Genomic DNA, 13,449 nt, shown 5'->3' with positions numbered 1-13,449 from the left:
CGACGGGCTGTTAATGAATATGGCTGTATTTAGGCAGGCTGGTGGGAGGGAGGGCCATGTGCCCCACATGTGATTCCAGACAGTGGGACTCTGTGATAGCTGTGCTGAGAGGCTGTTTTCCCACTCGGAACACTAACGAAGCATGGCTGCTGGTAGGGTAAGTGGGAAAACTCAGGTTTCATCACTCTCATTCCCATTGTGCAGCCCTGTAGGGCCAAAGGCTCGGGGCAGGACTGGAGCTGTCGGAGCACAGAGCACGATGGAAGTGCTGTGGCTCTGCTGTTCCAGGCTGAGGCTCCCCATGGTCAGAGCTGAGGGGGGGGATGTGTGTGTGCAGATGCGCTGGCAGCACATGTTTGCTGGTAACATGCCTGCACTACACCAGGCTCCAGCTGGTATTTTGCTTTCAGCTGAACTAATCAGAATTTTATTTAATAATTCTTTGTTCTACCCATTCCACGGAGTTAAACATACACTCCTATTTGTGCTAATAAATGGTTGTGCAGGCCGGTATACCTTCCCACACTGCTCAGAAAATAGATCCTGTAGGATGACTTGCTTTTGGGAGTTTAAATTACTTCTTTCTTAAAGGATATCCCTGAAAAAGGCTTCCTGGCATGGGTGGAGCTAAGAGCCCAAAGGGCTGTGTGAGATTTGTATCCAACAAAGCTTTGCCTTTGCACTTCTCTGGTCTAGTCCCAAAAAGCTGGGGATGCTTCATGGACCGCTTCACATGGAGCGATACGTATTCCCTCTAGACTGTCTTTGAACATCCCAGTCACGCACTGGGCAGGAGCAGAGTGTCATATCTCTCTGAGAGCTGAGGGAGGAGGCAGCAGTTCCTGGCTGAAAGGCCCCATCAGCTCGGGCAGGGTCAGGCCTGGGGGAGATGCTGGATGGCAGCTCCCTGCCGTGTCCTGGCGGTGGCCACGTGCCCTGCGCCGCAGTTGGCACAGCGCTGGCACGGAGGTGGCCAGGGCAGCTGCCAGCATCTCCGGAGACGAGGCTGCGCTGCCTCCGGGCTTTTATTTATTTTTGTTTAGTGCAAAACAAATCCAACTAAGGCTGCAATGAATAAATAAGAATGAAAAGAAACGCAATAAAGGCTGACTGGCCAAAAATTTCTGTTGCACGTTTAAAGGAAAGGAAGAAAACCACCTGGACTCTCACTGGGTCAAAATGGAATGAATTTTGGCTTGAGTTGAGGTCTGAGAAGTAAATGAATGGCTTTTGCCACGTTCAAACAAGAAGGAAGCAAATTCTGAGTACAGAAAAAGCTGAACTCTGCTGCTTAGCACAGATCCATGCATTAACAGCTTACAAGATTAAATATTGAGGGAACAACTACTGAGGTACAGCAGCAGAAAGCTGCACATCTTATGTCTTTAGGGCATTAGGGGAGACTTTAAGCTGGGATGGAAGACTGGGAATGGGATCAGCCAAGGTGGTGACATATGCTGCTGTGCCCTGGTCCAGCAGCGGGGCTGCAAGAGTGCCCAGGGAGGGCTTCTAGATCAGATAAGGCATCATTTGATGAGGCTCCTTCTCTTTTGAGACCTGCTTGAATGTATTGAGTTATGGCACTGTACCTGCTTTCACTGGGAGCAGGGAGAAAGTGCATTTACTGTCTGATACCCTGGAGAGCCAGTGGTGTTCCCTATCACCATGTCTGTCCCGCTGGGTAAGACCAGTGTGGTGGCTGGCATGCAGCAGTTCATTTAAAACTTTTGATACAATGCCACAGAGAGAAGTGCAGTGGAAGAGAAAAACCTTGGTCTGAATAAACCCCTGCCCCCTCAAAATACCCCAAGCCCACCAAGTTCTAAACAAATGAACGTGTGCCCCTGTGCAGAGCCAGCTCCACTTGCAGAGGAGGAGTGTGTCTTGTGTTCTGCAGCAGTTGGAACCCAGACCTTTTGTGTATTTTTTGTTTGTGGATTTAAGGAGGCTGAGTATTTTCCTGATATATCTTTAAGCTGAGGTGAATCAAAGAGTCAAAGAACCAGCATTAGGTGGGGATGAAGACTGCCTGGTGTCCAGAAAGAGTAAGAACATCTTGTTATCCTCAGCAGTGTGGTAAAGATGTAGATCCAAAGTAGAACTGACAGCTGGAACAAATACCTAACAGGAGGTGGCTGCTTGGAAAGTTTAGAGTTAAAAATACCAAACAAAGAATCCACTGGGGTGAGGGGAGACTCAGTAAGAGACTGTGGTGCAACATCAGGATCTCAGAAAGAAGCCGGTGCTTTCCTCACCTCGTTTTTAGAGAAGACTCAAAAGCAAAATGAAAGGCTGTGATGCCACTTTGCAGAGGGGAGAATTCTTGCCATTACCAAGAGGTACCGGAACAGTCGAGGGGGCTCAGCAGTGTGCAATTAGAGCAACAGTGGGATGGGAGGATGTGACAGTTGAGCAGATGAGACTGGAGATCAGTTTGTATAATCATGGGGGGAAAAAAAAGAGATTAAATTTGGGTTGCTGTGAAAATGCTTCCCTGCGAATTATATTCTTCAGGAGTAGAAAAAGGCATATTCATGTTATTTGCATTTGATGAAACAGGAATCTGAAGTGGCATTTGAAAAATCAGAGCAGACAAAGGAGCGAAGATATCTTTGTTGGAGTGTTCAGGCCTTGGAGGTTTTGGGGGAAGGCTGAGCCACTGCGCTGAGAACGCAGAGCAGAAGGTTTGTGCTGCCTTTGCGTGACAGAGATCTCTTTGGTGACCTTACCAAGAAAAGGAAAAGCTGCAATTTTTTTCTCTCAGAGGTGCTCTACACCCCTCTTGACTAATTTTAGCAGGAGCTGTGAGAGCTGGAAGAGGGTTTGTTGAGAGACTCTGAATGCTCTTTCCCCTGCACCTCTACACTCCCACCCAGGCCAACAGCTGAGCCTTTTGGAGGTTCTGTGGGTGCCTCTGCCTCTCACCCGGTGAGCATCCCCCCTCCTCACTTCCCTGAGATCCCTGTTGTGCCACCAGCCAGCCAGGGCAGTGTCACCTCTTTGATTTTAAGAAGACAGTTTGTCTCTATGGAGCTGACAGGGGCTGAATAACAGCAGTGCCTTAATAGAAGGCAAGGACCCAGCACATTAAATGCAAAAAAACCCAACCCACTGATTAGCAAAAGTAGATAGTTCATCCCCAAGATGCCATGACCCTTCTGCTGGATAATTTTCTGTGTCTCTCTGAATTAATTCACTGGCTCTGTAGCTAGACTGCTCCTCTTGGTGTTTGATGGCATAGTGAGAGGTCACACTGACGGGAGCTCCTTGTCCTGGTATTCCCGGATGCCTCTCAAGCCTCCTGCCATCTCTGCAGCAAAGGCAAAGCCCAGCTTTTAGAAACTGTTGCTGCATTTGCTGTAATAGGAGCCGTGGGGATGAGGCTTCTGTGGAGAAATGCAATGTTTGATTATTAATTTCCTTAAGGTGTACTGCAAATCCCTCATACTTGAGGTGTAGGTCTGGGATCTTCTTGGAGCCTTTAATTTATTGAAAGTGTTTTTATCCTTGTCTGAAAGACGTGCTAAAATCTGGTAACCTCCAAATGTCCCACTTGTATTTGTTTCTTAGTTTGCAGAATGCCTTTCACCATAGCAACTGGGTTTTGATTTCCTGAAGCACATGAATTTTCATAGATTTGTGATGGGGGGAACGGACCCAAAACTGAGCTAAAGCAAAGCTTTTGAAGCAGGGAAGTGGCGGGAGCACCACTAGATTTGGCTTGTGAGGAGGGGTGGATCCTGGAGGGAGGGGTTCTCAGCTGAACAAAGGCCTGCACCCGGCCCTGAACAGTTCTATTTGAAAAAAAACCCAGCCTGACAGATTAATTTAGATTATTGCTGAATGTCACCCTCCCCACTGCTGCATCACTCTCTGGCAGCTGAGGTGGCTTTGCTCCAGTTTTATGAAGAGCTGAGGTTTCACATGGCAGCAGTCACAGAAGGATCAGCTGCTTCCATCTGCACAGAGCTGGAAACCTCGTACTCATCCCACCCGTGGAGGTCAGGAGGGTATTATGGGCAACATGAAATACACTCCGAGGTCTGCAGGTGAAACCCAGCTGGGGAGAGGCAGGAATATTGCACACATGAGTAGGAGGGAGCAGAGCTCCAAACAATGTTGGGAAATCGGGCAGAAACAAACAGGCAGCTGCAGACAAGGACAGGTCCTGGAGGGAACAGTGACACTCGTGTAGGATGGAGAAGTTCCTCAGTACCAGCCCGACAGTCCAGGGTTTGGCTTATGGGGAGCTGCTCCACACTGAGTCAGCCCATGGAAATAAAAAAGAGAGGCAAATGTCCTTAAAGTGAACCTCTGACTATGCTTAGCTGAAGGATTTGTCATGTTTTGGGTACTGTGGATGGGTGCAAAGAGTCCAGGGGACAACAGTAAAATAATTGGAGGGGTAGAAAATGTCTGCAAGCTGGGGCTGAAAGAGTTGTTTCAAGGGCAATAAAGGGAAGGAAGGCAGCATGTAGGAAATACTCTTGAAGCTTAGAAATGCTTTTGCCAGTAGTGGACGATAAATAATGGGCTTAAATTGCAGCAAGGGATCAGGAAAATCTTTGTAATGGGGAGGATAAGGAAGCACTAGAGGAGCTGGGAAAAGGGGGTCCTGATTGTTTTAAGGGAGCAGAGATGTTAATCCAGGATCTGCCACCACTAAGCTCCTCCTGCCTTGAAGAAGGGGAGGATGGTGGAGCTGATGACCTTTACTGGTCCTTTCTTCATTTTGTCACTTCATGATTCCTACATGGAATGTGTGCAGAACACCCATGAGATGGCATCTGTGAACGTATCAAGAGCTTCTTGGCGTTTACGTGACATTTACTTTGGCTCAGGAAATAAAAATATAAAAAGGAAACCTCCCATCATGCGCCTTGGATCTTTCTCCATGAACTTGCTGCTGCTTCTTGCCAGAGAGAGATGGTTATGTTTTTTCCAAGGGACTGCACCAGTGATACAATAGTAAGGGATTTTCCTATGTCATAGAGGAGATAGCCCTGACTTGGGTATCTCCCAAGAGAGAGGCCACTGGGACTTTTATGACACAAGATTTTTTCCCTCCTGAAGTCTGCCTGCTTTATTCTTCCTAAGGGAGGTGAGGTGAAAAGGTCTCTGCTGCTGCCTTTTAAATCTTGCCAGAGGCTGGAAGAAAAGGAGAGGGGAAGGGCTGTTCCTTGTAAAAGGACTGGATGCTATATTGGGGATGGAGAGACACTCCAGAGCCAGCTGCACACTTGCAGAACAAAACAATGTGCAGCCTTGGGGCTGGTGCTGGTGGGGACAGCCCAGGTGACAACTGCCCTCTCTGTCCTTCCTACCCATCTTCCACCCTTGTGACTCTGCCCAACATTTTCCAAGACTATAACATCAGAACAATCTTGGAAAATGTGGGATGGTCAGCCAGCCATCCTTTAAAAAGCCATGGAAAGGAAGCAGTTGCTAATTTGGGGAGGAGGTTGGGAATGCTGGGAAGAACTGCCTCTCTGGGTGAATGTCTGCCTGCTTTTCCTATGCTTCTCATGCATTATTCCTGGAAAGCTTCCAAGCACAATTAAACCTCTGACAGGTAATCATTGGTGGAGTGGTGTCCAGGGTGAGTAACACAGGAATCAGGTATTTCTTTTTCTGGCACCAAATTGTTGCAGAAAATTTTGAAAGTCAAAAATAGAAGGAAGAATAATCTACTCATTTAACAAACTCCCCAGATCTTGACAATTTGCCTCGTTGTGTCTCATCTTCTGAGAGCCACTAGGGGCTTTGTTTTGGGGTTTGTCTGTCACATAGTTTGGGGGACTTTGGGTCACAACTTGGACAGGGTTTGGTGAATTTTTTGGGATGAGGAAGAAGGAGCTCTGCCAGCACATACTGCAGCCTGGGAACTGTGGCAGCTGTGGAGATAACAGCCTTCTGGAGAGGTCCTGGCAGGTCTGTGTGGGAGGCTGCAGGACTGGGATGCATTAAACAAGTAGGTGAGATCCCAAAAGCAGAATTGGAGCCTGGGGTTTGTGCAGCAAAGGAGGTTAATGAGAGGAACTCAGATGGACAGAGTTTGCTGGAGTTCAGTGGACTCTCTTAGAGTCCATCAGTGTTTCTGAGGGTTATGTTCACATTTCAGAATTTAATTTTTTAAGATTTTTAATATTTCCATGTTTTTGCCATTTCCTCTATCAGTCCTTTTCGCCTGGTGCTGGTATCAGTAATCCAGCAATTTGCTGAGGAGTCAGCGCCTTCCTGCTGTGTGTAGCATGGGAACTGCAGCTGTGCTTTGGCCAGGTGATTTGGAAGGGTGATTGTTCTCTGCTCTCTCCAGTGTTTTCCATCCCAAGCTGTGGACATGTTACACAAACTGTAATTTGAATACATCATCCCTTATGAGGTGGAAAGATTTCCAGGGGAGAGTGCAGAAAGTCTGCAGGCAAACAGGTTTTGTTGCTCTGTGTTGAGGCACCTCTTCAGAAACACCACTTAATTTTTCTCCATGCTCGTCAGCGGGTGCCTGGGATTTTGTTTGTTCCTCCCCTTCCCCAGAAGGGATACCACCACCAGAACATGCTGATTTCCAACAGAAAGCTCCTGGCTTTCTGAGCCTGTTCCCTCATTCACCGCTGCTCCCGGTCGGGACATGCTGGGCCTGTGCTGCTGGCAGGCGAGCTGGTGAGTGTTGTCACTTCGTGCAGAGCAGCTGAAGCTGTAAAGCCTCCAGGTCCTCCAAAGCCTCAGTTTAATCTCCTTCTTGGAGCTGTCCGTGCGCTGCCATCACCTGCTGGACCCTGCTTCCCAGTGCTGGGCTGTCTGTCAGTGTGATCTTCCTGCAGTGCTTTACCATGGAAGCACAGCCCAGTGGTGCTCGCACTCCTCACACCCTTCCTGGTGGGATCTTGGAGTGGATAAACATCTTCCACCCAGGAGAAACAGCAGAGGAGGGATTGCTGGCGTCCCGTCCTCAGCATGGACCACGCAGCAGGAATGACGGAGGCTCCTGGAACTACGAGCCTCTTCCTCCCAGCCTCTGTGAAGTTGCTAATTTGTGTGTTTGATCCAGATATGGGAAACAGGACCCTCCCTCAGCTCCCTGCCTAGGGCAGCAGGGGTTTGTGAGGCGGATTGTCACAGGCTAATGACATTACAGTGCTGAGTCACCGGGGACAGTTTTGTGCTGTTGATCTGTGATAGCCCAGCCCTAAGGCACTGCTTTCTGGGGCTGGAGTTCACAACAAAACTCCCTGCAGTCCAGGGAGGTGTGTGTGTGTGTACACATCAATTTTATCCCGTTGTATCACTGCTTGTTAGTGGGAATTTTTAATTGCAAGGCATTGCAGTGAACTGTTGCTCCCTCAGCATTTCCAAGGTTCTCAGCAGAGCTGCTTGGACTTTTTATCAATTCAGGATGAGTCTTTTTTTGGCCGACTACTGTAAACGACATAAGGCTTTAAAAACTGATCAATAATCCTGATGGTAGTGGCAAAATCCAGGCCAAGGCACTGTGAATGTGAGCCAGAGATTACGTGGAGGAAGTTTTAAATACCTCTGGCTCCCTTCCTTTCCGTGCATTTACTTTGTCCTCCCACTTCCCACTGCTTCTCCAGCTGAATCCATTAATATTTCTCATGCTTGTTGAGCCCGTGACAGGTGATATAAAAGCCCCAGTTTGCTTTGGCACCTTCGCTCTTCATAACCAGAGCTGAAACACATCGCTGCTGTCCTTCAGTGGATTAGCTGTGATTTATTGCTGTTGTTCCAGGCTGGAGCACAGAGGTACTGTCTCATTCCAGGAGGGTTGTCTGTGGGAAGCAAGCCCCCCGAGGAGGACAGCTTGACAAACACCCGCGCTTGGGAACACGACATTGTTTAGGTGCCTGTTTTAACTTCTTCATTGAGGAGTCATCCTCCTCCTTGCCTCAGCAAAACCTACTTCACAGGCTTAAAGAGGAAGAAAATGTGGCAAAGAGGCATCCTGGGTTGGATTTGTTGCCCTGCCTTTGATAAGGAAGTTGTTGCGGTTTAGGGGTTGAAGTTTGTACGAGCAGTTTTGGCTCAGGTTTGCAAGGAGTGAGCAGTTTGATGTGTAATTCTGCCTCTCCCAAAACAAGTCTTCAGCCTCTTGTCTTCCTTCAGAAAATGGTTGTCCCATCCCAAGGGAGGTCTGCTGGGTAGTTTGTGGGTAATGGAGGGGAACAGACCTCAGAGAAAGAAGGGTTTCCAGCATCTGAACAGAATTGTCTTATGGGAGAAAATGTGGTGTCAGAAATGACTGTGTGCTGCTGGCTTTCCCTGACTCAGGATAAATGACTCTGAGGGGAGAAGTGGAGGAAAACTTGCTTTCCGGGAGCTACCACAGGGTTGCCTGCCTTTCATCATGACCTGAGTGGTGTGTCCTTGGACCCAGTCCCCAGGCTGGGAGAGGGGGAGAGAGGAGCACTTGGGTCTATGGTAGTTTGCAGGCTGACCTGTGAAATATGGGTTATCCATCATCCAGTTCTCTCCTTCTCTTGGGAACTTGTGGCTTTTGGGGAGGGCTGTGTGGCTGTAGTCTGTGCCATCCCCCACAGATCCTGGGATGCTGCTGCTGTCACTCTCCAGGCACCTGCTCTGTCCCCATGGGAGATGCAGGCATCTTCAATGAGTACTTCCCAGACCTTTGGCTGTGGCTTGAAAGGCAGGGCACATCCCTGGGGTTTTTGCTTGGAGGTGCTGGGTCTGGGGTTAAAAGTTAACAGTGCTCTTTACTTATTCCATTCTAATTCAATTTGGGAAGGCAGCAGGGAGATGGAGGGCACTTAGTCCTCTAAGTGCTATTCCCTTGATGGGAGTTAGTAGCTTGCACTGCATGCGTGGTGTTGATTCTGTAAGCTGACCTTTACTTCCATCAGGTTCATTCTCATTTATAATACTTAAAAAAAAAAATCCCAACCTTCATTCTCTTATTTATTCCTTGGGCATCGAGGACATAAATCCTTCAGCACGTTTGGATTTATAGAATTACTGTGCTTTTGCTGAGTCTCGCGTCCCACTCCAATCAAATGACATGGCTCTGCGGGTGATTGCAATTCTCCTCCCCTGCCTCCCTCCTGGCTGCTCCTGATGCACATCTCCTCATGTTCCCTGCAGCCTTTTTGGGGGAAGGTGGGCCCTTGGCAGCCATAGGAAAGGACAGGAAGAGGAATCGGCCAGTCTTGGGGGTATCAGCAGTTGCTTCTGAAGGGCAACAACCTCCAAGTACCTTCTTTCCTGGTGCAGAATAAAAAATGCTAAGATGCTTTCCCAGGAGACATTTCATTAGCTGTGCTCCAGGGCTCCTCTGAAACCAGAGCGTTTCTGTGGTGGCTGCAGAGAGGGGGGAGTTATAAATATCTTTCTTGGCTCTGCTTGGCTTCGCCTCAAGATAAATAGAAGTGAAAGTCAAAAGCAGAGGCTTGGCTGTCTGCAATCTCTTCCCAAGTCCCCAGGGACCCAAGTGCAGGGTGCTTTTGTGATGGGAAGCCACTTCCTGTTGTTTCAGAGGTCTCAGAAGATCGCTCCTTGGTGTTTCAGAGGTGTTGGAGGGTGATGTTTGAGGGGCCTCTCTCGACACTGCCTGAGGCAGGTCTCAGATGTGCAGTGATCTCCATGCCTTCTGTGCAGTGGCTTCTGTCATGGGAAGCCTCAGGGAGCACAGGAGCATCGGTGAGAAGCTGACCTGAAACAAGAGCAGAAAAAAGTGTCTGTGGTTGTCCTCTAAATCTTGTAGCATGTTTACTCTCAGAAAGTACAGCCATATTACCAAAAATCAATAGTTCTAGCAGCGTTCCTCCCTGGGAAACACACAGCTGCTTGAACACACGGGAGGTGGTGAATCTTAAAAAAGCCAAGGGAATACAAAGTGCTTTGGTACAATGGCTTTGCTGCACTTTTAGCAGTGTACAAATGGAGGGCCCTTGACCTGGGCAGTGTCTTTTGGGGCTTCTCAATCATCCTTCTGCTGTGACATGCCTGAGGCTCTGTGAGGCAAGAGGGGCTTGGGGGAGGGTTTGTCTCCTTAACTAATTTTTGGTTTGATATATGTGTGTTTAGTAAGAAAAACATGTGGTGTCCAGCAATGGCATAAACAAAACTCTTCCTTTGGTTTTTTTGTGGAAAGGTTTGACTTCTAGCGCTGCTGATGGGTCTGGCACATCCCAGCATTTAATTTGTTTTCTTCATAGAATTCTGGAATGGTTTATGTTGGAAGGGACCGTAAAGTCTACCTTGTTCCATCCCTCTTGACATGGATAGGGACACCTTAGATCAGAGTGCTCCAAGGCCCAGCTAACCTGGCCTTGCACTTCCAGGGACAGGGCAGCTTCTCTTGCCATGGCCTCCCCACCTCACAGGGAGGAATTGTTTCCCAGTATCTGAATCACGCTCTGGCAGTGGGAAGCCATTCTTCTTTGACTCCATGCCTTTGTCCAAAGTCCTTGTGCAGCTCCCTTGGAGCCCCTTTAGGCACTGGAGGAGATCCTCTTCAAGCCCTAGTACTCCTTGCTTCCCTGCACACCTACCTGTCCCTCTGTTGGGAATCACAAGAGAGGCTATTGCTGTTTTTCCTGGGTGCAGAGTGCTCTGTGATGGGAAGGAATGACAGTGAGAGCAGCCACTGTGACAGGGATATGTGTGAAATTTTGGGGTGAGTGGGCACAGTGGCAGAGTATTGCAGTGAGTCCCAGAGAGCAGGAAACCATCCTTCCTTCTGAGGTCAGCCAAAACAAAGAGAAAGGTGACCAACCCCTTTTTACTGCCATCTCTTATTAATGAGATATTTTATCCTAAGTCCTCCAGCATGAAAGATGCAGGCTTTTGGGAACATAATTAATCTTTCTTGTATAAATCTTTAATTGTATGAAATAGAGTTTGTATGGCTGTCATAATTTCTCTTCCTCTTTTCCTCCTCTCCCGGTTTGAGATGCTTCCTTAGCAGAGCTTCTTTTCTGCAGGCTGCTCCTCTTTAGGGCAGTGACCCCATGGAGCCACCACTCACAGTGTCCCTTGAGGCCATGCTGCTGCCCTGGGGTCTCGTGCTCTGCCCCAAGAGGGGCAAGGAATCACTTTCCTTATGGTTCTTTTCCTTTGTAGAGTAACAGCAAACCCAGGAATTGTCCTGAAAGAAAACTAGCTGGTCTCCTCTGGAAAAAAGGATATAGAATACTCTTGGGACAAACAACAAAAGAGCAGTTGTGCCAAAATCAGTGCCAGGCAGAGCCAAATGCCTCTTTGGAGGAGGTGAAGTGCAGCCTTTCAGATGCTAAGTAGTTATTTGGGATTTCAGTCAGTCCCTCTATGGAGGAATTGATGCACCATTGGCTCCAGGAGGATTAATGTGTTGGCTTTCCTTCTTGCCTTCTGTAAAGGGCAGGAAGGGCTGTGGGACTGTCTCAAGCCCACGCCTGCAGGGGCAGATAGAAAATTGAATAGGAAACAGATGGAATGGACATTTTGGAGATCTCCAAGGTGGGGAGAAGTCACTGCTCAGGTTCTCAGTGACTCACAGCTCTCTGGTTAAACAGAGCTTCCAAATTAGCATCTCCACCAAGAAGCTTTTCCTGAGGCACAGCTGATGTTCCCAGGTAGAGCAATTTCCTGCTGCTTAATGGAACGGGAGGAGCACTTTGCGCTTGGATGCAATGCTTTTCCAGCAATAACTTCTTGTAAGAAATTGTGATGTCATTTTGTTTGTCTGCTTCGTGGGTTGGATTAATGGGCAGGGACACACCCCCGGGCACCAGAGTTGGCTTGCTTTCCTTAATTTGCACTCAAGTCTTTGCCGAACAAAGACGGATTTGTTGAACAAAGCGGGGTCAGTGCTGGGATGAGGAGCCTTGTGCCTCCAATCTGCTACTTCGAATTAGGACTGAGCTGTAGCTGTTAAGTCCTGCATCCTGTGGCCTGGATTGGTGCAAACCTCCTGGCCTCAAACCTTGCTCCTGCAGAGCCTGCGACCTCGAGAGGCACCCGGGGGTGGTGCCTCCAGAGCAGTGGTGCTTCCCCACACTCTCTTAGTGACACAGGCAGCAAAACAGGGGAGGTTTGAGCAGCTGCTGCTGTACATAAAAAGAGTTCAAGTGCAGTCTTTAGTGGGAAAAATAATCTAAAGAACACTTTGATTTAAAGGCAAAACCTATCTGTGAGTAGAGGCTTTTGACAAGGCCAGCTCCTGCAAGAGAGCTGCCAGCTGCTGGCTCCATTTCTCTGCTGCCCTTCAAGTGGTTTTTTTCTTCTTCCTTTCAGCTCTTTGAGAACTTCTACTTCGGGGAGGTGCAGCTGGACTCGGTGCGTCTCTCCCAGAGGTTCTCCTCGGACGCCTCTGGCTACTATGCAACATCTGGGCAGCTGTGCTTCTCTTGAGGCGGCCATAGCAGGTCTGCTCGGTGCGTAATCCCTCAGTGAAAGGTTTTAGAGGACATGAATCTTCAATGGGAACCTGGGAACTCCAAGCTGGGATGCCTCATGACTCCTCCAAAGCTTGGGAACCTTGACATTTCCCTGCAGCTTTTCCCACTGCTCTCTTCTTGGGGGTTGCCAGAGTCCTTCCTCCTTCTTCCCCCAAAATGTCACGAAGTTGCCTCTTTGATGTCTGTGGATGGCTGATTTTCCAGGAAAACGACTAGAACTGGGGCTTTTGGGACATCGCCGGTGTTGAAACACGGCTTTTTTTCAGAAGAAGGAAGTTCTTAAAATAAGTATTTAAAATCCAGGAGAGCTTTGCTGGAGCACGATTTAACAATATTGAGGTCAGGCATTGCTTGGATCTCCAGCAGCGTGCCTGTGTGATGTAGATCTCCAAATAAATGAATTCCCTTCAAAAGCAAAGTGTTTATCTCCTGTTGCATTGATAGTTTCTGTAATTAAACTTCCAGCACAGCACATAACTATGATAATAAGAAAGCACTGACGATTAGAGTGCTTTCCAGTGACCGTTTCAGAGCGTGTCAAAAAACATATGCCTTGTAGGTGGTTTCTCCATTAAAAGCAGCACCAAGCATTTTGATTCCATTGTGAATCCTTCAGCGATCTCAAGACAACGTTGTTTTTTTCCTGTAAATCTCCACATTTGCTAAAAACAGCAACACAGGATTTCAACTTGCCCTAGGATGAATGCTTTGGAAAATGGAAGGTGCTGGTGCTTGGGTGTTTTGTAACAAAACAGGTGCTGCTGCCCATTCCTAGCTGGTTCCATGGGTATGGAATCATGCTGTGGTAGAGGTGGAGAGTGTCTCAGCCAGGGATAGGGGTGCTTTAGTAGAACCCACGTGTGCTAGTGATCATTTCACCCCATTTCTTCCCTCCACAGTGAACTGGCTGTTTGGCCATGCACAAACAGCAGTGGGAGTCATTCAGGAATTGGGATTGCTTTTCATTTCCCCCTCAAATGTGTTGCTGTTTATGTTTCCCAGACCAAATGGCCTGTCTGTTTTCAAGCCTGCCTGTCAG

The 13,449-nt window shown here is 48.2% G+C and overlaps 1 protein-coding gene across 10 annotated transcripts in view; it reads left to right on the top strand.

Moving 5' to 3' along the window:
• ASCC1 (activating signal cointegrator 1 complex subunit 1) overlaps positions 1-12,828 on the top strand; it is a 35,410-nt gene extending 22,582 nt beyond the window's left edge. For all 10 annotated transcript variants that reach the window (XM_021543854.4, XM_085583890.1, XM_021543855.4 and 7 more), the window contains one exon: positions 12,247-12,828. In XM_021543854.4, the coding sequence (XP_021399529.1) occupies positions 12,247-12,363 (117 nt within the window). In that variant the 3' untranslated portion in view covers positions 12,364-12,828. The remainder of the gene's footprint in view (positions 1-12,246) is intronic.
• The last annotated feature ends 621 nt before the right edge of the window (positions 12,829-13,449 follow it).

The sequence above is a fragment of the Lonchura striata genome, chromosome 6, assembly GCF_050655825.1.
Source record: "Lonchura striata isolate lonStrDom1 chromosome 6, ASM5065582v1, whole genome shotgun sequence".
In the NCBI taxonomy this organism is placed as follows: domain Eukaryota; kingdom Metazoa; phylum Chordata; class Aves; order Passeriformes; family Estrildidae; genus Lonchura; species Lonchura striata.
This window is presented reverse-complemented; position numbering and strand designations above follow the sequence as displayed.